Source organism: Carassius carassius, chromosome 21, assembly GCF_963082965.1.
Source record: "Carassius carassius chromosome 21, fCarCar2.1, whole genome shotgun sequence".
Lineage (NCBI taxonomy): Eukaryota > Metazoa > Chordata > Actinopteri > Cypriniformes > Cyprinidae > Carassius > Carassius carassius.
Window position 1 is genome coordinate 4,718,558 of NC_081775.1, and position 27,950 is coordinate 4,746,507.

Below are 27,950 nucleotides of genomic sequence, written 5' to 3' on the forward strand. Positions count from 1 at the left end.
CGGATCGAAATCAGATCGAACTGCGTCATAATAGGGGTGAATCGTATCGCATTGCATCAGTAGCTGCTTAATATCTTTAATGTAACTTACCGTTGGCTATGCATGGAGATGCGTATCGCATTGGCCTACGTTGTGGAGATGCACATCCTTTCTAGGTAGTATAATGTTTACTAGATATGCATATTAATGTCTTTGACTTACCTATAGTTGACAGGCCAGCGGACCATCCACATGCGGTGGTAGGACAGAGATGTGACACAGAAGCAGGTGACCAGGGTAAGGGTGTAGAAGGTAGAGACAAACACCTTGCAGAGTCCTTCGTTCCACTCATAGTTGGAGTGCTGTCGTCGCAGCTGAATGACGCAATACATGGTGATAGGGATACCCATGTTGAGGATGTGCGTGCCAGCCAGGGTGCAGATAAGGAACTCCAGAGGTTTCCACTTCTTCTGCTTGGCGCTCACGCTCAGGATTCCCCAGGCGTTGGCCAGGATGGACACTCCCGAGCAGACCAGCCAGGCCAGTGCGTTGGTGCTGATGACCTCATCGTTCATGATGGAGCAGCCTGCGAGAGCTGGAGGGGAATGGAATGGCAAAAGGTGTGGGATTAGCCGCGGGCAAAGGCAGGTGCCAGGCCCGAACAGGCATTCCTACAGGGACAGACAATCCTTCCTCTGGATGTGCTGAGAGGACGGGGTGAGTGGCACAGCAGTGTGAAGGAGCAGTGGACTCGGGCAGAAGAGGAGCACATGCACTGAGAGCCAGTCCATTGCCGAAATAATCCTGAAAGAGAAAGAAAATGACAGATCTTGACAAGAAGAGACATGGGAAGACATAAAATTATTGTAGTCATTGTATTGTATGAACTAGCCAGCAGGGTGGTTCCTAGAGAACCAATTTCACTCTTGGGCCATTTACCTGGAACTCTGAAGCGGCCAACATTGACATCTTTATTCACGACTTAATTCAATATATTATTCTTTATTTACAAATATGGACCCTTTTCACAAGACTGTAATGACATATTTCAACGATCATCAGCATCATAATATTGAATATTGAATTTTCAATAGAACTGAAATATTTGAGGGATCATCACATAAGCTAACTTCGTAAATTGAAGTTGATTTTCCTAAAATGTGTTTTTTACTCACCATTATAGTAATGAATGTTTTCTCTTTGGTTGGGTACTTGAACGTCTTTTCAAGTTATTATAATTTTCTCTCTTTAAAGAACCAACGCAATATAAAATCTGAGTAATTTGGTTTCAAGGGAAGAAAAGTAATAAATAGGTTGCTTATAGAAGGTGATATATCTTCAAATTAAAGAAATATTTTTTTTGTGCTTGTGTTGATCAATGAGCTTTTGCAAAATGTATTTTTCATAAATATCTTGACAGGTTTATAATTGGGTTAATATAATCCTTAAATAATTTGTGGTAGTTAATGTATTGATTAACATGAACAAACAATTACCAATATATTTATTACTATATTTATTAATCTTTGTTAATGAAAATACATTTACTCATTGTTAGTTAATGCTAATTCACAGTGCATTAACTAATGTTACCAAGCACAACATTTGATTTGAATAATGCATTAGTAAATGTTGAAATTAACATTAACTAATATTAATAAATGCTGTAGAAGGATTGTTCTTGCTTAGTTCATGTTAACTAAACTAGTTATGTTAGTCATGTTAACTAAAGTAGTTAACTAACATGAAATAATGGAAACTTATTCTAAAGTGTTACCGTTTTTACACTGTACTTAGGTAGTTGAATGAGGTCAGTTCAATGCAATTATTATTATTATTATTATTATTATTATTATTATTATTATTATTATTGTTATTGTAATTGTTATTATTTTAGGTAAGTACATAGTAGTTGAGGCCACCTATTAGAAAGAGGGACCAAGTTTTTCAACTTTATGCACTTGGGCAGTGACAATTTTATGAGCCATGTTTTATACATAAAGAAGTTCACAGGTTCACATAACCATAAAATCATAAAAGATTAGTTTGCCATGCAGTCCTCAATGGCTCATGAGGAGACACAACTCAAGCTCTAATAATCCCCCCTATACGTAGGTCTGCTACATGAGGATGAGGGCTAATGGAGGGATACTTTTCTTAAACACTTTTATGTCTTATTTGATTATTATAAGATTAGATGGGCTTAGTCCTGAAACTTCATAAAATAGTATTTCTGACAAATATATGTAAATGGTGTGCATCATTAAGCCAAAACCTGTTTCTGGAGATCTAGTATCCTGCAGTGCACTTCCAACCTTTGTTCTAACACACATCTTTGTAAAGATCAGGAGTTCCTGAAAATCTTCATTAGACAGTACAGGTATAATTGATTAGGGTTCGAGCTGGTGGAAGGTAGATCTCCTGCTCCATTGAAGCATGGCCACTATTTAACAACACTAATGCCACATTTGCAAGGAAGGGTTTAAAATGATAGTTTTGATACTATTCACAAAATTGCAAACTATTGGAAACATGAACATATTGAATATGAATCACCTAGCCTGATTACATTTTTTTTTTTTTAATTGTAATCTTTACTTTACAATTTCTGAAACCTGACACTCACAGCAGACCCACACACCAATTCTGCAAAACACAACATACAGTTCTCTATATAACACACAAATCTAACAGGAATTAATATCATGGCAAAGGTGTTTGCAAATGTTTGCTTTTGAGATGTGTTTGTAATCTTTTGAATGCAGTGCTTCATTTTGTAAGAGATGTGAGACATTTAGCATTTTATGTGTGCAATTCTTGGATTTATGTGTAAAGGTTTGAAAAAAAAGAGGCAAAGTTCTGAAAATGTGTATGAAAAAAAAACCTGTAATAAGATACCCAGTTTCAGTATGTCTATATAAGATTGCTTTGTGCATAAAAATTAGACCTTTATTGCCCTTTTTGTATTGCTTACACAACAATTAGGATAAGGTCTACCAAAATCAATCAATCAAACAAACAAATAAATAAAACATATTAAGGGTGTGCTTCAATAGGTAATGTAAAAATACTTTTTGAATAAATGTTTCTGATGTCTAAGGGAGTTGGAACAGTTCAAAATAATTTCTAAGCAATTTGTAGAGAATCACAGCACTGTTTGAGATCTGCAGCAAATGACGAACATTTCAAACCACTGACAATCTATCCAGCACCACTGAATTTTGCCCAATAGCATAGGTATGAAGATGTTGTAAGCCACTCTAAGAAGCCCACACTGTAAAATAACTGCCAGGAATTTACTGGGTTAATATACAATAAATTACTGTATTCAGAAATGCATTTTGAAATCAATGCATGCTGTATATTCATATTAACATGTCTGATCTAGTCATGTCAGAAGTGTGACAAAAAAAAAATGCTGGGTGCCTTCATAGTACAAATGCACTGTAAAAACACAGTATGATGCTGTTTGTTTACAAGCAATTTTTGAGAGTACAGTTAGATACAAGAGGAGTCCCACTGAGAAATTACTGTGAAAGTAACCAGAAATATACAGTAATTCTACACTGAACAATGCAGGATAGCTAATTTTGGTGTATTCAATTAGGGTTTGAGCTGAATTTTGTTGAAATGTGGATCTCCACAATGAAGATTCCAATCATATCAGTATAGTCTAATAAAAGCTATTTTCTACATGTGGTGAGTAATTTCATTACAGACTAAAACTGTTGTAATTTATAACAAAAGCTTCACCTTAAATCACTTAAATTACACCAGGTTGGATGCAAACTTATTTAGCCTGCTCTACTGAAGAATGGCCAATATTCACCTTATCACATCTCTGACCTGTGCCAAATATTTATCATTGTTAGGTGGTGGAGTTATGTAATTTCCAAATCTCCAAAAGAAAAACCTTGCTCTACATTGTGGTATACAAAAGAGCAATAATGATATAAAGAAACAACGACCACTCTTTTTATGTTGTAAGATAATAAAATTAATATATGCTCTCATTTATCCTGCAATCATCTGTTTCAAATTGCAAGACACCACAAGAATTGATATGCAAATTACAGAAAACCAAGCCATAATAATAGTCAATCACACTGTCAGATTATCATGGATAGACCCTTCATTTTGAATAAGATAACAAAAAAGGATAACATTGTGCTTTTGTGTTATTCACAGATTTGTCCATTCAAACAAATCTGTTAAGCACCAGTGATTGTTGTGTGTGTGTGTGTGTGTGTGTGTATTAACACAGAAGCAGAGAGCATTAATAAGAAAACATCTGAGCAATTTTTTTTCTGTTGTTTATTTTTGCCAAAGAGGCCTGACAAAACCAATATCATGCCAATGATTATTTTTTTAAGAAGGGTATATGGTAAACCAAATGCTGTTTTGTGTATTTTTCAAGTCTTTTTCATTGAAGGCTTGCTACTGTACACCATTTCTTAGATTGGTGTGTAACACATACACACACTCTCAGAATTGTTGGTACCCTTGGTAAATATGATAAAAGAAGTCTATGAAGATATATTCTGCATTGTTAATCCATTTGATATTTTATTTAAAAAATTAAAAAATCACAAAATCAAACCTTTCTTTGGAGAATAAGAATTTAAAATGGGAGGAAATATCTTTATGAAATAAATGTTTTTTCTCTAACATTGGACACAAATAAAGGTACCCTTTTATTCAATACTTTTTGAAACCTCCATCTGCCAAAATAGTATTGGAGTTTTCTTTTATAATGACTGATGAGGTTAGAGAACACCTGATAAAAGACCATTCCTTCCTCCAGAATCCATGCTGGTGCTTCTCCTCTTCAATTCACCACACACATTTTCTATTAAGTGCACATCAGGGAACTGGAATGGCCATAGCAGAAGCTTGGTTTTGTGCCCAGTGACCCATTTTTGTGTTGTTTTTAAGGTTTGTTTTTAGATTTTTGTCTGGTTGGAAGATCCAAACATAGCCCATTATAATATTTCCAGTCACTTTTTTATTATATGTTGTTATTTGATAGAATCAATGATGTCATGTGTCTAAACAAGATGTCCAGGACCTCCAGCAGAAATATGCCCACAACATTAAAAATATAGCAGTATATTTAATTGTACACATTTTTATCCCTATGTTCACCAAACCCATCTTGAGGGTTTGCTGTTAAAAGCTAATATTTTATTAACATCTGACCATAAAAGCCAGTCCCATTTCCCATTGAAGTTCCAGTTAAATCTGACAACTGAAAATGCTGGTCATTATTTATGGTGAAATCATTTTTTTCTTGAAGCCCTCCCAAACAACATGTGGTGATTTAGGTACTATTTGATATATATTTTTAAGGTTTTCTGACCCTGAAACTGCAATTCCCCAGCTGTGATCCTTGGAGAGTCTTGGCCACTCAAACTCTCCTTCTCACCATGCATTAGGACAATATAGAAACATGTCCTCTTCCAGACAGATTCATAACATTGTCTGTTGATTGGAACTTCTTAATTATTGTCCCGATGGTGGAAATGGGAATTTTCACTGCTATGGCTCTTTAAAGCCACTTTCTAATTTGTGATGCTCAGTTATCTTTTTCTGCACATCAGAAATATATTTGTGTGTGTGTGTGTGATGGGTGATGAATTTGGAATTTGGCCTTTGTTTCCCCTCCTATTTTTATTTCTGTGAAACAGGATCACCCTGGTGTGCTACAAATTGTGAATATGAATGGAAATATATTTCAGATATATTTTACTCATAAGAATTCCAAGGGGTACCAGAAATTGTGTCCAATTGTGTATTTGAGAAAAAACATTTCATAATGATATTTCCCCCATTTAAAATTTTTATTCTCTAATGAAAGGTTAGATTTTTGTGATTTAAAAAAAATATATATCAAAAGGATTAAGAATGCAGATTTATCTTCACAGCCTTTTTTGATCATATTTACCAAGGGTACCAACAATTCTGATCAAGCGTGTAGCAGAATGTTGGGCATCTGTGGACTCAGATTTGAATAAAAAATAACAGGTTATATGTAACGCTTTACATATATTCTGCATAGCCATAACTGACAGGAAGGCCTTGGAGGCCGCCACACTTCGGTTGGAGTGAGCCTTGACCCCCAAGGGTGAGGGAAGACCAGAGGACTCGTAAGACATAGCAATGGCATCAACAATCCACCGACTGAGGGTCTGCTTAGTGGTAAGCCGAACCCTCTTGGAAGGACCATAATATTATATTCATATAGATTATAATAGGACAAATAACTGGTCAGACTTCCTACACATGGCAGCTCTTTGGACATATGTGTCCAGTGCAATTTAGCTTCTGCTGGTCAGGCTCCCGAAAGGGAGGAGGACAGAAAGCCTGAAGTACGATGGGCCGTGGTACTGAGGAGGGCACTTTAGGGACGTACCCTGGCCTAGGGTAAAGAAAAGCTTTGGCCAAGCCGGGCACAAAGTCTTGGAAGGAGTTGGACACTGACAAGGCCTGCAAATCTCAGACTCTTTTCAGAGAAGCGATGGCTAATAAGCAGACTTAAGTGTCAGAACTTGATTTGAAACCTCCTCTAATGGTTCAAATGGAGTTTTACAGAGAGTCTGCAAGACCACGGCAAGGTCCCATGGTGGAACACAAGGAGGCCTCACCCTCAGTGCACTGCAGAGAAAACCGTATTTGTCATTAAGGATACACAACGACAAGGAACTCACAGTGACAATAACCAATATTCCTCCACAAGTCTGAGGCACAAAAGCATTGCTGCATGACCTTGATCATGCAAAGTGGATTTCCTCTCAAGGATAACCCTTTGCTCTTGAGCCACCACTGTAGGGGTCTCATGTACAGCAGGCCAAAAGGTATAACGTTGGACACAGCTGCCATCAGACCCAGCAATTTTTTTTAACTGCTTTACAATGAGTGACCAGCCCTTTTTGATTGCAGTGAGAATAGACTATATCTGAGCAGGAGACAGCTGTGCCTGCATCATGGTAAAATTCCACACCGCGTCCAGATAAGTGGTCCTCTGTGATGGTGAAAGCACACTTTCTTTGCATTTAGTCTTAACCCTAACTCTTTTATATGGGCGAGAATGACATCTCGACAACCGTCTGCTCCAATTGAGCTAGAATCAGCCAATCGTTGATATAATTTAGTATGCGGATGCCCTGGATTCGCAGTGGAGCCACATCAGAATTCACACCCTTTGTGAAAGTTCAGGGTGAGAGTGCGAGGCTAAATGGAAGAACCTGAAATTGGTAAGCTTTGCCCCCAAAAACAAACCTCAGGAACTTCCTGTGTTGTGGAAGGATGGAGACATGGAAGTACTATGTTAGTATCTTTTAGATCTATCGTGGCAAACTAGTCCTCTGACCTGACTGAGCGGTTCAACTGACGCAGACCTAAAATTGGATGCAATCCCCCATCCTTCTTTGGAGCAATGAAGTACCGGCTGTAGAACTCAGATTCTCTGTTGAGAGGAGGGACCACCTTGATAGCCTGGAGGTGAAATCTTTAACTTCTTACTACAGTCTGCAGGACCCATCTTGAAATAATCAGTAGAAGCTTCAACGCTGCCAGAAAAGAGAATTAAGTCTCTCAAAACTGACCTCACTGAAGTCACCTTTATTTATATTGCGCTTTAAACAAAATACATTGCGTCAAAGCAACTGAACAACATTCATTAGGAAAACAGTGTGTCAATAATAAAAAATGATAGTTAAAAGCAGTTCATCATTGAATTCAGTGATGTCATCTCTGTTCATTTAAATAGTGTCTGTGCATTTATTTGCAATCAAGTCAACGATATCGCTGTAGATGAAGTGACCCCAATTAAGCAAGCCAGAGGCGACAGCGGCAAGGAATCGAAACTCCATCGGTGACAGAATGGAGAAAAAAACCTTGGGAGAAACCAGGCTCAGTTGGGGGGCCAGTTCTCCTCTGACCAGACGAAACCAGTAGTTCAATTCCAGGCTGCAGCAAAGTCAGATTGTGCAGAAGAATCATCTGGTTCCTGTGGTCTTGTCCTGGTGGTCCTCTGAGCCAAGGTCTTTACAGGGGATCTGTATCTGGGGCTCTAGCTGTCCTGGTCTCCGCTGTCTTTCAGGGCAGTAGAGGTCCTTTCTAGGTGCTGGTCCACCATCTGGTCTGGATACGTACTGGATCCAGGTGACTGCAGTGACCCTCTGATCTGGATACAGACTGGATCTGGTGGCTACGGTGACCTCGGAATAAGAGAGAAACTGACAAATATTAGCGTAGATGCCATTCTTCTGATGATGTAGCAAGTAAATAGGGTGTTATGTGAAGTGTTCCCGGTTCCGGTTTACCTAATTAATGCAGTCTAAAAATCCTTTAACGGATTTGGATATTAAAAGCATATTAGTATGTTATGTGTAAGCCAGGTTAAAGAGATGGGTCTTTAATCTAGATTTAAACTGCAAGAGTGTAAACTGCATGTGTAATAGGAGACCCCCTCAAATGTAGTGAGCTTGCAAGATTCACTGTTTTCTGGCGGATTCTGAGACATGTGCTCGTGAAGGCTGCTGTGGCCTGAAGCACCAGCTGTAGCAGGGTTAACCGATCAGCCTCCTGATGTATAATGAGGTATACACAGGCTGCCCTCAGAAGCCCTGGGACACAAACACAGGGCTTCTTGGCCGAATATTTCTTAGCCAGGACGGTCCTCAGATCAGCCTGAGTGTTGACGTAGGGGTGTATGAGTCACACCACTCACTTTCTGCACCTCATTTTATGAGAAGTGGGCACATGGCTGTCCAGCAGCCCCATGAGCCAAATAGCAGTGAGGCAAGAACTCACCGCTTGTTTACGAGCCTCCTTAAACTTGCATCGCCGTACAGGCCAGATGGTGCAGGCGGGGCTTCGAGGAGGAAGACCCTGCCTTTCTCTTTAATTTCAGACAGGGTCAACCATAGATGCCTCTCTGTGGCCACTTGGGCTCCTCATACTCTGTAGACTGAGGTGGTTCGTGGGCCTTTTCGCCATCACCCTCTCCCCTAGGGCAAGAAACCACTCCCTCAGAGCAAGCTTCCGAACTCTGGGAGTTGTCGCTGGATCCGGTAGCCAAGGGAGAAGGGACTCCATTCCCTCCACCAAATCCATTTGCGAACCCCACGACAGCAATTGCCATGCTATCTTGGCACATGAGGGACTAGAGCAGCGGGGAGTATTAGCAAGGCCTCCCTCCTCGAAGAGAGCCCCCCGGGAGCGAAGCATCCACAGTGAGAGGCACTCACAGTGTGGACAGTAAGCACCCTCAAGAGCTGTCTCGGTGTGCTTCGCTACCAGACAAACAACACAAAGGCTGTGTGTATCCCTGCCTATTATGTAGCATGAGCAGGGAGGAACCCACAGCCTAAAATGTTGCTTTCCTTTATCAACCTGTACCAGTCTTGTGCTTAGACTTTAGCATATTAACTTTTCTGGTTTGAGACAGTGACAGACAGCAATAAATAAGACATACACACAGAGCACTTCACTTAATGACAGGAGCTGCCACTGTCTCCACCGCACGTGCTTTTATGGCTTCCTGGTCACACGTCACCCTGTCCGTCAAGTGGCGTCCATCCATTGGTCTGATTATACACATGATTCAGAACATGGTCATGCTGAAGTGTGCTCAAAAAGGAGACCTTTATTATTCCTTTAAAATGCCTTAAATTTTGATCAGGTCTAACAAATACCATTCAGAGCAAAACATAAAAAAAGTGTGTTGTTTAAGAAAAGTCTCTCAGACGAAAGGCTTCTTATGTCCATCATTGTGCATTTTAAAACCATTTCCATGAATCACACCATTGTTTGAAAGCATCAAAATATTAAGAATATTTTAAACCACTGGCAATCTATTCAGGACCACAAAATTTTGACCATGAGCATAGAAATAAAGATGTTGTAACACAACTCTAAGAACCCCAGGATAACAACAAGACTTAGATGCACATCTTGCCTCAGTCAATGTCAAAGTGCATGAGTCAACCCTATATGTGTGGTTATGACAGAAGAACTCACCACTGTCAAAGGGAAATTCAAGATGAGATTTATCAACAGTACAGATGCTAAGATGGAGTCTGTATATAGTTTCTCCTAGACAGCCATAACACTGTGTCTACACCAGACACGAGCACTAAACACTATAGATCTCATTATAATCAGTGATGTCTACAAAGGATGTGGCATGGTGCGACACAAAAATAATTTCCAACAGAAAACTACTGCTGCGTTCTATTTATGATGTATTGACACAAATTTCTAATTATTTTCAACGGTTGCTTTGGCATTGTCCAGAATAGACAGACTTTAACTGTCGGCGGCACGGTGCGACAACTGTCTTTTCCAGTGTAGACACTGGTGTTGTCAAAATACCAACCGCGATACCATTCGGTCCTGAAATTTAAATAACCATCCGTTTCCCACTAAGATATGAGCACTGTTGATTCTTAAACAGAGCTGATTGGTCATTGTTTTCACATGCTCAACAGATTTGTCTGTGATTGGCTTCAATGCTCATCGATTCATGCTCTTCACAGAGTGCTCACACAGCCGCGATACCACATAAAAATGGATCCGTCACTGTCAGCGGATCCCTAATATCTGCACATAGACGGATCCGATGATAGATGCGGCTTTCAAACACTCACGTGTGTTTCTGTGTGAGCACTAGGTGAAGAGCATGATGCGATGAGCGCTGAAGCCAATCACAGAATTATCTGTTGAGCACGTGAAAACAATGACCAATCAGCACTGCTCAACAGGGCTCAAATCTTAGTGGGAAATGGATTTGTGGTTTGTGTGTGGTTTTCACACTAGTAGACAAAGTGTAAGACTGAATGGACAGCAAAGGAGACTACTGTATTTCTCAGACATCTCCTCTGAAAAAAAATGAGAAAATTACTTTCTTCAGTTTTAGAAAAAAGACCTTAGCTCATTGAGCTCAGATTTAACAAGATACCAATACATCTACAATTTCAATAAGATCTCTAAAAGAATGCAAACGTTTTTCATTAAAGAAAGTTCGTCTTATCAAAGTTCAATGCACTTAGAAATGAATAGCAGCTGCAGTTTTGTTAATAATTCATGCTAGCTTTTGACAGTGTTTTTAGGAAAAAGAAAATCCAGCTGTTTGCTGATTAAGACATTAAAGTGACTAAGGACTGTGCTGCATGTCCTTTATTCAAAATGTATCTGATGTTTAATAATTGACCGCTATAACCAGAAGGAATGGCCGGTAGTTGGTAACTTCAGTATGTCCTGACATACACTTGCACCTTATTTAAAAAAAAAAAAAAAAACTATCCAACCAAACACACAACATTATTGCTGCTCTTTCAGAATTCAGAATATTTTATTCATATTATGCTGAATTTTTGTGAAACACAAATACCAGAAATCATTGTTGAATGCTCAGTTGAAGTAAATTCATGAAACTTCTGTCATCATTTACAAAATGATTACATCACGTTGTTCCAAATATTTACAGTATAACCTTAATTATTAAAGTTATTCAAACTGCCAAGCTCCAAAATCGACTAAAATGCATCAGAGCATTACAATGACTTATCTCCTGGAATGTTGGCTTTATATAGTGAAAAAACACAACTCTCATTTTGCAGATGCATATATTAAATTAGGTGGGTCATGTCACACAAGAATGCTGTTTGCTGTTAAACTATAGGCACAATGCATTTGCATTAAGTACTGTAGCATTATTTTTAATATTGTTTCCATTATTATATGCTCATTACATAGGAGACTTTATACCAACAATGGCATGTCATACTGATCTTGTTAGTAAAGGAGCAACAGAACAATTCTGCTGTAGTATAAATGGTCTGCAGTGGAAACACTTCACACATAATTACTGTGTTGAACAAGTTTCCAAAACATAATTAAAGAGAGAATGTCTGACAATGAGCAGGCCTGTGAGCGGAGCCAAGTTTACACCAGGCATCACTTACTCACACATGTGCTTTGCTCTATAACAGATATTGTGGGAGAGTTTTGTACATTAATTCACAAAAAACTATTCTGCACAGCCTAAAGTTATATTTTATATTTCCTTTAGGCATTAATTTAAAGGGACAGGAAAGCACTGCTTATAATGTTAAAAGGCAGTTGAAAGTAGAATTGCTGGTGAGTCATTCAGTTTAGTGTAATGCTGCTTGCTAAATTCCAGACTGCAAGCCACATAAAGACCATCACTCCCCACAGTCACTGTGTGAAAAATTTAGTTTATCAGCATTCCTTGGTTGGCTTGATAGCACTCTTGGTGTTATGCCACAGTTAAAGCCTCAACTGGATTAAAGTCAAGACTCAGAAAAAAAAGAAGAAGAAAAAAAAACATGTATTTTTTTTTTTTTTGCCTCTATTTAAAGCCGAGGGCATTTGTGCAACCTACAAATCCAGTATCATCTCCTGATTGAATCCAATAAGCTTTTGGAGAAGTCGTAACACTGAGGTTCACTTATTTTGTCCACCCTTCACTGTGAATGATTATTCAGTATCTTTAATAAAATGTGAAAAGTACAACAGTTTGTATGTTATTAGTTTAGGCACATTGTGTTTGTCTGTAAATGTGACTAAAATTAAAACTTAAATTAAGAATATCAACATCAACAGCATCACAAAAATACTGACTGTTTCATACTACTAATGTCAACTGCATTAAACTACATTTTATAAAGGCTGCACAACAATAGTCTGAAACAATGACCAGTATCCAATTGCTTATTCATATTGTGGAAAGATTATTATTTGTAAAAAATAATTTTGAATATATAAACATAATAAACAAAAAATAAGCAGTAACGAAAGTAAATGTTCCCAGTTCTGATTTCATCTTGACTTGAGCTATCTTCTACATACTGAGCACAGGCTGTACAGTTGCATCATTAAAAATGGCAATATTCCATCAGAAACAGAATTCCTTTAGTTTTTCTCTACTTAATAAATACTTTTATGGGAACCGCAAAGCAAACTAAATGTTCAACATTCATTTGCCAGCAATACTTCCTTCGTTCAGCTGAGTATATTGATATTGGCATCACATGACAGTCCTTTTGAAAAAGAAGTACACTTTAGCATAAAAGAGTATTTATTACAGAAACAATATACTTATTGCAGACTGCGCAAATACTTAGGTGCAAACTGAATGTATGTTTTTGTAAACTTAATTGCATGTTAACTGCAATTACATTAATATGTATTACTGTTTAAATTTACTTTATACTAAATGCAATTTGCTGAAATTTTGAGTTTGTTTTTTGACCCACTTAAGTCAGTATATCTTCCGTAATTACTTAAATTGTCTTTGAAATAGACTTAAAATGTACTTCTCAATGTATTGACAAACATTTATGGTAAACTAAAATACACATTGTTGTCATGTCTATTGAAATTTCACATATTTAAAAACATTAGTAATTACAAATTTGATAACGTGCTGAAGTTACAGTTTCAAATATAACTTTAAATGTAATACTGAATAACACACTGAAATTATAATCAAGTAAGCTATTTCAAGTACATGTTTGATTATGTTAGTCAAATCATTAAAATTAGTGTACTTCTTTAAAGCATGGACAATATATGAAAACATACTGATTTAAAGTGTACTTTAAAGTAATAGTTTTAATCTTTAATCTAAAGTGCACTTTTAAAAATGTACTTAGGTATAAGAAGACTCAAGAAACAGTCATGAAAGCTCACTCTCTTACATTTAAGTTTTCTTTAATTTTATTATCAAAATTAAATTATCTGCAAATACAGATTAAGATCTGAAGTACTCCACAAATTCAAATCAATACAATTGAGCACACTTCGTTTTCACCGTTGCAGGTAACACTTTATTTTAATGGTCACGTAGGCATGTTGTTGCTTATAAATAAGAACCATTACATAAATGCAGTATATTGCTAATTGTTAGTGCATGGCAATGCATTAACTAGTTTTAACACATGGGACCTGATTGTTAAGTGCTTTCATTAATGTTTACATTGTTATATTGCAAGCATGCTTTGTTTTAAGATTAAATTCAAAATGTTATTCAACGCCAAGCAAATTTTGTCCAGTAGAAGAAACATGTTTGGTTACATTTTGGTTAGTTCCTAAGTGGCAAACAAATAAAAAATAAATAAATAAATAAAAATGTTATCTTAGATTGTCATCTGATCTTATCATTATGGATGGATAAATACAAAAGCTATCCACAATTATAATTCACGACAGAACAAAATGCTGACATAAATTAAATTACTGGACTTATTTATCTTGCTTGAGAGGAATATGTCATACTACCTGTAATATATTATGTCATGCAGATGATGGCTAAATGCATCCATTTACAGTCAGCTGAAGGAGGGAGCTGATGGCAATATGCTTACACTAGACGTTAATAATCCCAATGCCATTTGTTTTAAATGCAAACTGTTACTTGTTTGGGTGACACAAAGCTTGTTTGTGTTTTTGTACCCTGTAGTACAAAGGAGAGTTCGTCACCGATCGTTAAAATGCAAATGGAGCAGTTTAATGAACGACATTTGCAGTAATGTTGACAGTTGACTGCAGTCGTAGGTGTTCAGTATAGACTCTATGATGTTGTTCGTAATGTGAGCTCTGTGGGCGATTTGTCACATGTGATAACGTTGAACTGTATTAAATGAAGCCTCAGTTATATCATCTCTCTTCTACTCACATTTGATCCTATTAGCTTCTTATATGCTATCAAAAGAACGAAACGTTAAATGTTTTTTTTTAAACCTTGTGCATTAAATCAAAATGCACGAACGTGTTACGATCAAAAATGCATCATAAAAAGCACATACAGACATTTCCACACAGATTATATAGACTGCGAAAGGAAATGTTATCCTGCTAACCCACCTTTTTGTGGCTATCCGTCGATATCTCCAGATTCAAATGTATTGCTGCTTCATTATCAACCTTTATATTCTTCCGCTATTTTATTCCAAACACGAGAACAGTGCTTCAGAAACGGAAACAATATGGCTAAATGTGGCAGTAACCGTTGAAGAAAGAGCACCATTTACGCATCCAGAGGTGAACAGAAGATGACTTCACGGAGGAGAGCGATGAAACAACAATGGTTGACCGTTATCGCGGCGTCTCATTGAGGTCTTGCTGGAGGAGGAGGATGAATGAGCATCAGATGATGGGAGGCTGGGATCAGACCCCCCCCCCCCTCTCTCTTTCTCTCTGTGACTGTAACCAGATGAGGTTCGTAAGCCTGTACTTTTAGCGAATACACGGATTCTGAAAGGTCAATGAGTCAACTTTTTTTGAAGATGTTTTATTTGGTAAAACTCGCCCAGGTATACATACCATTCATATATATATATATATATATATATACAGTACAGACCAAAAGTTTGGAAACATTACTATTTTTAATGTTTTTGAAAGAAGTTTTTTCTGCTCATCAAGCCTGCATTTATTTGATCAAAAATACCGAAAAAACATTAATATTGTGAAATATTATTACAACTTAAAATAATAGTTTTCTATTTGAATATACTTAAAAAAAATAATTTATTCCTGTGATGCAAAGCTGAATTTTCAGCATCATTACTCCAGCCTTCAGTGTCACATGTAACATCCAGTCTATCACATGATCATTTAGAAATCATTCTAATATTCTGATTTATTATGAGTGTTGGAAACAGTTCTGCTGTCTAATATATTTGATGATTAAAAGGTTAAAAAGAACTGCATTTATTCAAAATAAAAAATTTTTCTAATAATATATTTTCTTTACTATCACTTTTTTATCAATTTAACACATCCTTGCTGAAAAAAAGTATTGATTTTATTTAAAAAAACAGAAAGAAAGAAAAAAAATTTACTGACCCCAAATTACTGACCAGTAGTGTATTTTGTTATTACAAAATATTTATATTTTAAAAACATAGCTTCTTTTTTTTTTTTTTTTACTTTTATTCATCAAAATATCCTAAAAAAGTATCACATGTTCTGAAAAAATATTAAGCAGCAGAACTGTTTCCAACTTTGATAATGAATCATCATATTAGAATGATTTCTAAAGGATCATGTGATAATGATCCTAAAAATTCAGCTTTGCATCACAGAAATAAATGATAATTTAAAGTATATATAAAGTAATAATATATCACAATATTAAATTTTTTCTGTATTTTTGATCAAATAAATGCAGGCTTGATGAGCAGAAGAAACTTCTTTCAAAAACATTAAAAATAGTAATGTTTCCAAACTTTTGGTCTGTACTGTATATATATATATATATATATATATATATATATATATATATATATATATATATATATATGATGTGTATTATAATTGGATTTATATTGCTTTATGCTCAAAAAAACAAAAAACAAAAAACACTGTTACTGATCTATCTATCTATCTATCTATCTATCTATCTATCTATCTATCTATCTATCTATCTATCTTCCCCTGCAAATGCGAATGCCCCCATTGACCAATGCAACAAACAAGAGAGCCGTAAAATAATGAAGTAGCCTACATTACTCCTGTGAGAACAGCGAACCGTGGCTATCATGTTGTCTATCTTATTTCATTGACATTATCACACAGTTACATAACAAACACTTTGGTAAGATTTCCTTCTTCATGAGTTGCTTAATGCAAAAATAAATAAATAAATAATTAAATGAAAGACCTTCCTTTTAAGGCTACTATAGTGCCCACTGCTATAGTAGTCCACTTCAATTAGACCCAGTCATTATGGAAATTCACGCAAATACATTATCTCATAATCCAAAAAATTAAAAGCTCTATTCAGTCTCCAAACCACTTGTCATATAGGGTCAGGGATGTTGGAGCTTCAGGCTATAGGTAGGGAAACACCTTGGACAGATGGCCAGTCAATCACAGCAGTACTTACAGTCAGAAAATACTCCAATGTTCTCTGTCATGTTCTGAAAAAATGTCAGCAGTTTTTATGGATATGTGATTTTAAGTGTGCTTTGCCTTAATGTGCTTAATGATTATAGCATTTTGTTTTGTTTCCATCTTTGGGAATTTTTTCTTTCATCCATCAAATTTCCTTTATTAGGGATTTAATTTAAAAAGAACCCAATCTATAATGCTCTTGATGTAAATGTGATCATTGTGAAAATATAATACTTATGTGTTAAGAAAGTTGGAAGGATTACGAGGATGTGGAAAGATACTGCTTTGAAATGGAAGCTTTTGATGCTCTGTCTTTGTCAGAGTGCTGACCTACAGTGTGTAAGAATTTGACGCTGTACTAAGGAAGCAAACATCTCTTGAAGCCTGACTGCACATTCATTACATAATAACTCCCCAGGAATCACATTGAGGAAATCATTTTGAATTGAAAATTCAGCGCATACTTTTGCATAAACACATAGTATTGTACATGGCAGTGTGAGGTACTATATAACCCTGTTCCCCTTATAACATTCTGCAGGTCGTGTATCAGTTGTATCATTTGTTTATTTTTGTTTATTTTGTTGTAATTGTTGTCAAATTTAAATCATAGAGCAGAACACAGAGGCCGTGATAAAAAATACACTTATCATTTACAGAATTGGCTCCAGATTAAAATTATTATTTTATATGGGTGAAAAAACTAAGACTCATTTTCAGTTTACTTAAGCTATAATAGCCTGACTCCCATTTGAAAACATTAGTATTTTCTACACAACTTGATTCTAGTTCAGCTGCACAGCTTTTACATAAAGAAGTTGTTTCTTATAACACATTAAATATTCATTTGATTTCAGGGAAATTTCAGGAGCCTGATATTGCTCTGAATATCAATACAGAGAGAAGCAGTAGTATATAAGAAATAAAAGGAAATGATTACATTGCCTCCCTCTTTTCTGCATTGAGTCAGGTGACCTGGAAGTAAAATATGAGATCCAGTCTACTCATTCACCCCGGCCTCAGGCACAGCCGCTCCTTTTCTGCTCTGCTTCATGGAGCTCTGAGGACATCTCCTACCTTCTTGTCTACACGCTGAGAAACCCAGCATGACTCTTTCCCTCTCTATCGCTGGCATCTTTGGCACATCTCTCAAAAAAAACAAGAACAGATGGATATAGCCTCGTCTATACACTGAACTAAAATTATGTTTGTGATTTAGTAGTGTTAAATGGTCTTTGTCTGACATCACTTTACAGTCATATTTCAGTCATCTCAATACCTAAAGTAGTAATATACACTACAAATATGCTTTCGCAACACACTGGCATATTGCTGTAAATACTAGCAATGGTAAGTACCACTCACATTCGGTTTAGAAAATGTAAACATTATCAGTTGACTTTAACTGTAATTTTTGATAGGATCATTTTAATTTTGTGAATAAAACCTTTACATTTATAACAACTAACACGAACAGTGGGAAGCTTACCAATTTAAACCAATTGCCAATTTAAAATCATCCTGAATCATTCTGTTTAGCAAACATGAAGCTTTTAATGACTGAGCCTTTCTCTAATCAAACAAATCATTGATTAACACTAAAAAAAGTATTAAACAATACATAAATAGTACTCCCATTAAATTAAATAAGACCATATTACAGACAATTTAAATAATGTCCCTCCACTACCATCTGTCACACAGTGCAGTTTCCCAGATAAAATAAATTCCTTGTTCATCCATGTGTCTTTCCACGTACTCCCATGAGAACAGAGTTCAACCCATTATAAACTCCACTTTCCCTACTTTGGACTAAATTTGGCATGACTAGATATACTGCACTTATAATAACAGGCTTCCGTTTTTTAGATGGATAAGTTCTAGTTGTTTACTTTGGTTTCTTGCAGAACTATTTTGAACTATTCTATGGAGTACATTCCATTAATGACAGAAGACAACCCCTCCACATTTACAAAAGTAAATCATTAGCTTATGGCAGAATACAAAGGACATTTTCCATTTAGCCTACAAAATTTAGATTGAACATTGTTTGTACATTACATGTTTTATATAGTGTGAACATTCTTTATTTGCTATCAATGATCATTTCACTTTTATATCAGCCTAACTCCAGTTTGAGCATTTGAGTATATGCTATAGTAATAACAATAGATATTTAAAAGCAACTAACCCCTAACCTATAGTAAGTACATGTAGTTAATTAATATTACTTAGTAAAATTACTTAATTACTAATTATATACTTACTGTAATTACACTGTAATAGCATCACCTTAAAACAAAATGCAACGTTACTTTATCTATCAAACATCGTATAGATTTTAAAATATTGCTTATTACTTATAAAGCCCTGAATGGTTTAGCACCTCAGTATTTGAATGAGCTCCTTTTACATTATAATCCTCTACGTCCGCTACGTTCTCAAAACTCAGGCAATTTGATAATACCTAGAATATCAAAATCAACTGTTCGGGAGGCAGACACACTCTTGCAGTTTAAATCTAGATTAAATACCCATCTCTTTAACCTGGCTTACACATAACATACTAATATGCTTTTAATATCCAAATCCATTAAAGGATTTTTAGACTGCATTAATTAGGTAAACCGGAACTGGGGACACTTCCCATAACACCCTATGTACTTGCTACATCATTAGAAGAATGGCATCTACGCTAATATTTGTCTGTTTCTCTCTTGTTCCGAGGTCACCGTAGCCACCAGATCCAGTCTGTGTCCAGATCAGAGGGTCACTGCAGTCACCCGGATCCAGTACGTATCCAGACCAGATGCTGGATCAGCACCTAGAAAGGACCAGATCCCCTGTAAAGACCTTGTCTCAGAGGACCACCAGGACAAGACCACAGGAAACAGATGATTCTTCTGCACAATCTGACTTTGCTGCAGCCTGGAATTGAACTTCTGGTTTCGTCTGGTCAGAGGAGAACTGGCCCCCCAACTGAACCTGGTTTCTCCCAAGGTTTTTTTCTCCATTCTGTCACCGATGGAGTTTCAGTTCCTTGCCGCTGTCGCCTCTGGCTTGCTTAGTTGGGGTCACTTCATCTACAGCGATATCGTTGACTTGATTGCAAATAAATGCACAGACACTATTTAACTGAACAGTGATGACATCACTGAATTCAATGATGAACTGCCTTTAACTATCATTTTGCATTAATTGACACTGTTTTCATAATGAATGTTGTTCAGTTGCTTTGATGCAATGTATTTTTTTTTAAAGCGCTATATAAATAAAAGTGACTTGACTTGACTTGACTTTAGTATTTTTTTTTTTTTTTAATGATAGCATCATGTGTCATATTAAAGAAAAACAAACTATATATGTAATCAGCATTTTGGAAAAGTAAAATGAAAGACTGTTTAAGTTTCTTTACTGTTACGATAAATAAACTGAAATGAATGAATGAAATCATGCAGGGATCACACACAGCACAAAAGGGAATGTACAAATGCAAAGAAATATGCTATTTGGAGCTATTTATTAGCAAATAACTTTAGTATTTAGTATTTTAGTATTTAGTACCACTCATAAGCTACTATTAAATGTTGTAGAAACTTAATTTTCTGTAAAGTTGCTTTGTAATGATTTTTATCGTAAGAAGCGCTATACAAATAAACTTGAATTGAATTGAAGTATAAATTTCAGCATAAATACTTGTATCACCTTCATGAGTTATATCTCATGCAGCTTTTTCAGGAGAAAAGTGCTATTATTTGTCTAAGTCACTTTTGAAAAGATTTACCAAAGTTTTGCTAGCACATCAAAAAAAAAAAAAAAAACCTTACAAGACTTTTATAAGTCTTCCCAGCTCAGAATAATTCACTTGATAGCAGAAAAACTCAAACCAATATAAATCTGGCACAAGGAGAAGTAAGTACTATAGCATCCGAAGCTAATTCATGATCTTTTATCTCTCTGGCAGTAATAGTCAACTGGTGCACAAATGTATGTCTGCTTATCTATCAGTCTGTCTGTCACAAAAGCGTTTAGGTTGTAACATTCTTTCGATCCAGCATTATGGTACACTGAACAGATATGTCACTGCAAACCAGTTGTAGCTGCATTAGCATACTTTTATTAGTGCATAATACAGTTCTGCACAAGTCGTAACAATAAAACATAAATATATATTTTCCTTTTTTGTTTCACTTGAGATACATATAGACACAAAGTGCTTTGGTAAACTCAGATAAGTCAATTAAATCTATATATTTTTCTTTCTATTCAGTGAGCTACAGTACATGTAGGATAAAGCAGAGGTTCTTAATACAGTAGGCTGTCCGTTAAGGCTCTATTATTCAAGAACACAATATGATGTTTACAAGGTAAAAGTCATTGTTGACGCTCCTTATCTGCGAGTCTCTTTGCCTTGTTCTGCAGGTAGCGTGCTTTCCCTTCTTCAAACCGCTTCTGCTCCTCTTCGCCTTCCAGCTGCAAGATGATAAAAGACACATTTTACACACAAGCACGGTGAAGCTGGATATCGTGGTGTCCTGGAAACCCTGCACTTTTGAAGGTCATACAGATATCATGGGAAACCACTGAAGTGTTCAGAACACTATCAGAATATGCACTTCCTCATTTTATGTTCTCCCACCTGAGCATTAAACATCCTGTCAACTGCAGTGAAAGTTTGTAGTTGTGTTTATCTTTTGCTGTACTTCACAATACATAATACAAAATTAACCACAATGGTGGAAACATATTAACATGTCTTCACAGCATTGTCAGCCTGGATTATAATGATGTCTAATTGATACTGGGTCTGTAAAAACATCAATATGGAATCTGTCAATTTCACATGCCATGTCAATCTATTCAAAAAACATGATTTTATTTAAAGGGGTCAAATGATGCAATTTACATTTTTCCTTTCTCTTTGGAGTGTTACAAGCTTTTGGTGCATAAAGAAGATCTGTAAAGTTGCAAAGACTAAAAGTCTCAAATCCAAAGAAATATTATATATAAAAGTTGAGAGTCAACCACTCCTACCTAAAACGGCTCATTCTAACACACCCCACATGTCTACATCATAATGTGGGAAGATTTGTATAACACCACCCAAATGTTCACGCAAAGAAAGAAGGCGTGACTTTTATTCTCGCTGTTGCCGCTGGTGCCATGGTATGTAGTCACTGTGTGTTTCTTGTGAAAGCGAAAATATGTTTGGTCTTCCAAAAGAGGACACAACTAGAAATCAGTGATTAAGTTGTATTTACAACACTGTTCGAGAACAGTTCAACCCAAATACTCAGATGTGTGCTGAGCATTTTATGGAGGATTGTTTCCCTAGTAGATTACAGTGCTGGCTATTCTGACTCACAGACTGTAAGAACGTTTGCATATTTAAAGGATTTCCCACTGATGATTCAAATGTGTGTTCTGAGCAGTGTAGAATAGCTTGTTGTTTGTTGTTTCTATGGACACAAATGCAGACATGGTTTTATGTTTAGGAGGCGCGATGCAACACAACGCATAAAAAGACAGTATAAGTCAGTGGTTCTCAATTCCAGTCCTCGCCTCTGGACATTCTCTTATTGCTTCAGACGTTTGTTCTATTGGAACATAAGTACCCTTCGAAGTGGACATCACAGAATATTTTGCCATGATTGCAGTTCGAAGCGAACGTAAATGTTCCAGTCAAAGTGCACTGAAGTGTGAGAGACATGAAATTAAATTGTATTTATTTACAGAGGTATATGATGTCACACTGTGTGTGAAGACGTTGCACAGTGCAAATCCGTGAATGAATGTTCCAAAGTTAAGTAAACTTCAACAGATTTCCCCATATCTTATAGTAGGGAGCAATGAACGCTTTATAGGGACCATGTCAATTGGAACACAGTTCATGCACGGAGCTCACTTCTAATGAACTGATTATCTGAGTTGGTTTGTGCGGTAATACATTAATTAATGTCAACAAACATTACTTAAAGAGTGCAGAGAAGCTATTATTGAAGGATGGGGGTCTGACAGAAAACCTGCTGCAATGCAATAAATCCTGTAAAGTAAAGAGAGTGCATTGTTTTTTTTTGTGTGTCTTGTTTTTGAAAAAAAAAAAACTAAGTAGAAAAATAAGAGTTTATTAAATTATATTTTACAAGAAAATATTATTTCAGTATTTAATTTGTGTTACTTGCGGTCTCTTTGTAATTATTTGTGAAATTTACTAGAAATCCTTGATGATGAAAATGGCTTCTACACCTACAAGTTTAATTAAATGGGTCAGAGATTATTTTGGAATAATAATAATAATAATAATAATAATAATAATAATAAAACACTGACATTATAAGTGGCCCTTTTAAAAAAAAATTAACCCTTTAAGATTAATGTGCTCTGTGATTTTCCACTAAACTGACTTTCATTCACACATGCATGCAAACTCAAGAGACTGCAAATGCACATTCTGTTGTGTATGACTGCAAATTCTTGGTTTTTGTTTTTAACTAATATTTGGGAAAATGATGTGCTCATTTAAGTAAGGTAATGAGTGAATTGGCCAGTTGCAAACAATGTCTTGGAACTAAAACAAGGCAAAAGATGTTTGCTTTGGGAGCACAGCTTCATCACGGACAAACAATAATACTGTGTGAGAGAGCAGGATGTCAGTTGACGTTAGGCTTCATCTTGCAGCTGCACTCTACTCCATGGCTATTCTTATCATTGGCTATAGGTCACCAGCTAGTCATGTGCAGCATTGGCAGATGGCAGCCAACCTTAGGGAACAAATTGTGCAGTGACAACTGAAGCAGCCTCGCTGATGAGGGCATGTGCACAAATGAGGATCACAGATATAGGATGCATATCCACAGCAAGGTTATATAAGCTCAACCAGATACACTAAACTTCACAGGACTGCTGATGTTGAGGCTCATTTTATGCTTCTGAGGTGACCCAGTTTAACGGAGAGCATATGAACTGTTGCACTTATTTTTATTTCATTTAAGTGGCAGTTCTGGCTGTCATCAAAGAAACACATTTGACTGTTCAGTGGCATCAGTAGATGTATTTGCACAAATGTTCCATAAAACTCTGTAATTCTGTAATAACCTGGTTTAACAAATGAAACGTATATGTGAACAGCTGTTTCTAGCAATAAAGGCAAAACAGTACAGCTCTTCTTGTAATCTGAAAACAACATCATGTGACCTTGAAGGAAGTCCTGCCTGGGTCAGTGACTGTCCTGTTGCTCAGGGCTCATGATGAGGCCAAGAAAAGACACAGGGGCCATGGCAGCAGTGCTTGTCTTGAACAAATTAAATTAAGCTAGAGGGAAGCTCAGTGCCTTAGTCAAAGATAGACTGACTAGCAGAAGACCACAGTGATTGCTTTAGCAAAAAGCACCAGAGTGTGAAACACTAGTGTTAAGGAAAAAACAGAAGTAGTTGCCAATGGAAATAGCCAATATGGATGCTGAAGAAAGTTGGCATGATTTGATATAAAGTATTTACAATGAGACTGCACACTGGCAATGGGATTACCAAATTAAAATTAGTAGTATGTAATTGGTCAGGCCTCCATGAGGAAAAACGTCTCCATGCAAATTTAAGCATAATAATGAAAATGAAAAAAAAAGTAGATTAACCCTTGTGGATTGTTCAAATTCACTACCCTTTCGAGTTGTTCGGGATGAAAACATGTGTAAAAATGTAAGTGTAAAAATGTATCAGATTCATATTTTTTTCAATTATTTTTGAATAAATCTGTTAATCAACCTCAGTCCTGATCAAAACTACCAAATGTTTTTTAAAAATCCAAGATTTTAACTCTTTAATTGCCAAGTTCATAAATGATGTCACTGATTTGGGGAAAAAAAACACACAAAATGACTTATTTTCAATATAAAAGTAATTGTGGATGAATTTTTTTTTTTTACTTTTTATAACAGTCTTGGGCATGTCAAAGATTAGTAGCAACATTGACTTTGATGCATTTTTAGTTTTTGTGCAACATTAGATTTAATTTTTTTCTCCCTAATTTGTTGTTGGTGGCTGTTTTTGCCCCATTGACTTCCATTATAACGACATTTTTTGATTGCAAAGCCATGACACCATGTAATCATGCATTCTTGATTGTTTGTGGTTTTCCCTTTTGGGAAGAGGTAAAATTTGTTAATTTTACAGTTGATCACTAGGTGGGACCATTAACCCTTTAGATAGGCCTGTGCAAAAATAGGCTTAGTTTCTGGCTTGTATATGGAGTTATATGGAGTATAACAGCAAATTATAGTGTTTGTGTGTGTGTGAGATTCTTGATTGTTGGTGGTTTTCCTTTTTGGGAAGAGGTAACATTTGTTATTTTTACTATTTTTGGATTTTTTTTTACTTTTTATAACAGTCTTGGGCATGTCAAAGATTAGTAGCAACATTGGCTTTGATGCATTTTTAGTTTTTGTGCAACATCATCTGACTTTGCTGCAGCCTGGAATTGAACTACTGGTTTCGTCTGGTCAGAGGAGAACTGGCCCCCCAACTGAGCCTGGTTTCTCCCAAGGTTTTTTTCTCCATTTTTTCAGAGTTTCGGTTCCTTGCCGCTGTCGCCTCTGGCTTGCTTAGTTGGGGACACTTCATCTACAGCGATATCGTTGACTTGATTGCAAATAAATGCACAGACACTATTTAATTGAACAGAGATGACATACCTGAATTCAATGATGAACTGCCTTTAACTATCATTTTTTCATTATTGACACTGTTTTCCTAATGAATGTTGTTCAGTTGCTTTGACGCAATGTATTTTGTTTAAAGCGCTATATAAATAAAGGTGACTTTGACTTTGACTTTGACATTAGATTAAATTTTTTTCTCCCTAATTTGTTGTTGGTGGCTGTTTTTGCCCCATTGACTTCCATTATAACGACATTTTTTGATTGCAAAGCCATGACATGATTTGTTAATTTAGTTGATCACTAGATGTACCATTAACCATTTAGATAGGCCTGTGCAAAAAAAGCTTAGTTTCTGACTTGTATATGAAGCTATATGGAGTATAACAGCATATTATATTGAGTGTGTATGTGTGTGTGTGTGAGAAAGAGAGAGAGAGAGTGTGTGTGAGAGAGACCTTTGCGCACTTACCTTAATGTATTTCAGAAAATCACAATGTACACCTCAGCTCTTAGAGCTACATGTAGTAAACAAAAGTGTATTTATGCACCTGCTGCCTTTTAATGGTGGTGAAAGTATTCGGTTGTTAAGTGATGACGTAAGAAGTGCTGTTTCAGGGTCCAGGCCTCAACTCGCTTCACTTGAGAATATGACCTCAGCAGCCATTTATGAGCACTGTTTATTCATATTGATAATTTAAGTTAAATGCTTTCAAACTTACGATATACACTACAGTCTCTGTGCTCACAGTGTCCCAAACACAAATAATTTTTAGATATTTTTTTTATATTTATATTTTCATTGTCTGGCTATCTGGTACTTCGGTATGGAGTTAAAAGTTAATATTATAACTTTTTCGCTAGTATTCTATCACATTGTGAGTTTATATTAGCACCTTTTGTTGTTTTCTCGTGGTAACTGATAGAGCGTTTGGACACGGAAGATCTGCTACGTGACGTCAGACTTAACAAGCAAATAGACTAAACAAAAAAAATGTACGTGGATTTAAATACTTGCATGCCATCGTGCTGGATATTTAATGGTGAGAAGAGCAGCAAGCAACACGAGAAAGGGCTTGACTTGTACCAAAGTTTTAGAAATGATTATGTAGCGTGACCCCTCCAGCGAGCTGCAGCTTATTTGAAGTTGGTATTGCATTTTGGTTCATAATACATTATGTTCATAAATTTGATGCGAAGTAGATTTTTTACAGGGTTTTAAGGTTTTAAACTGGCTTTACCATCAAGAAAAGAGGAGCATTTCACTTATAGGTCATCTGTACTTTTCGCCATCAAAAGGAAGCAGGTGCATAAACACACTTCTTTTTTTATTGTTTACTCCATGTAGTTCTGAGAGCATGAGGTGCATATTTTGATTTTCTCAAATACTGTACATCAAGGTAAGTGCACAAAGGTCTCTCTTTTTTACCTCTTCCCAAAAGTGAAAACCACAAACAATCAAGAATGCATGATTATATGGTGTCATGGCTTTGCAATCAAAAAATGTCGTTATAATTGGAAGTCAATGGGGCAAAAACAGCCACCAACAGCAAATTAGGGAGAAAAATTTTTAATCTAATGCTGCATCAAAGCCAATCTTGTTACTAATCTTTGACATGCCCAAGATGTATGAACTTGGTAATTAAAAAGTTAAAATCTTGGAATTTAAAAAAAAAAAAATTGGTAGTTTTGATCAGGACTGAGGTTGATTAATAGATTTATGCAAAAAAAAATTGAAAAAAATATTTATCTGATACATTTTTACAGCAGTTTAATTTAGTGGATGTTTTTGGACCCTATACTAAAGCGTTACCGCATCCATTGATGTTTTTTTTAGGATAATAGGAAAATATACGGTCTTGGCCAAAAATATCGGCACCCTTGGTAAATATGATCAAAGAAGGCTGTGAAAATTCATCTGCATTGTTAATCCTTTTGATATTTTATTTATTTATTCATTTTTAATTATCCTTTCATATACATTTTAATAAGAATTTAAAATAGGGGGAAATATCATTATGAAATAAAGGTTTTTCTCTTATACACATTGGCCACAATTAACGGAACCCTTTTATTCAAATCTTTTTGTAACCTTCATTTGCAAGTTTAACAGGTCTAAATTTTCTACTATAATGCCTGATGAGCATATCCAAAACCTCAAAACAACTTGATGATGTAACAAAAACTATGGACTCTCTTTCTAGCATTTTAAAATACAGTTGCTCCTTTACACTTAAGGAAGGTTAAGGAAAACAGTCTGACACAATGGTATAATGAGCACCCTAAAGAGAGCAGCCCGAAAAATGGAGCGCAGCTGGAGGAAAACAAAACTTGAGGTATTTCATATTGCTTGGCGAGAAAGTAACCTATCCTACAGAAAAGCATTGAAAACTGC

At 36.0% G+C, this 27,950-nt stretch overlaps 2 protein-coding genes across 8 annotated transcripts in view; both read right to left on the reverse strand.

Annotated features, from left to right (window-relative positions):
• LOC132097382 (probable G-protein coupled receptor 153) overlaps nt 1–15,186 on the reverse strand; it is a 29,164-nt gene extending 13,978 nt beyond the window's left edge. For 2 of the 3 annotated variants that reach the window (XM_059503050.1, XM_059503049.1), the window contains exons 1-2: nt 14,872–15,185; nt 202–783 (exon numbers count right to left, since the gene is read on the reverse strand). In XM_059503050.1, the coding sequence (XP_059359033.1) occupies nt 202–554 (353 nt within the window). In that variant the 5' untranslated portion in view covers nt 555–783; nt 14,872–15,185. Of the gene's footprint in view, nt 1–201; nt 784–14,871 lie in introns of all 3 variants that reach the window. The other variant, XM_059503048.1, reaches the window with a different exon arrangement.
• Nucleotides 15,187–20,999: 5,813 nt separating this feature from the next.
• LOC132097385 (cytosolic acyl coenzyme A thioester hydrolase-like) overlaps nt 21,000–27,950 on the reverse strand; it is a 74,045-nt gene continuing 67,094 nt past the window's right edge. For all 5 annotated transcript variants that reach the window (XM_059503055.1, XM_059503052.1, XM_059503054.1 and 2 more), the window contains one exon: nt 21,000–21,378. In XM_059503055.1, the coding sequence (XP_059359038.1) occupies nt 21,280–21,378 (99 nt within the window). In that variant the 3' untranslated portion in view covers nt 21,000–21,279. The remainder of the gene's footprint in view (nt 21,379–27,950) is intronic.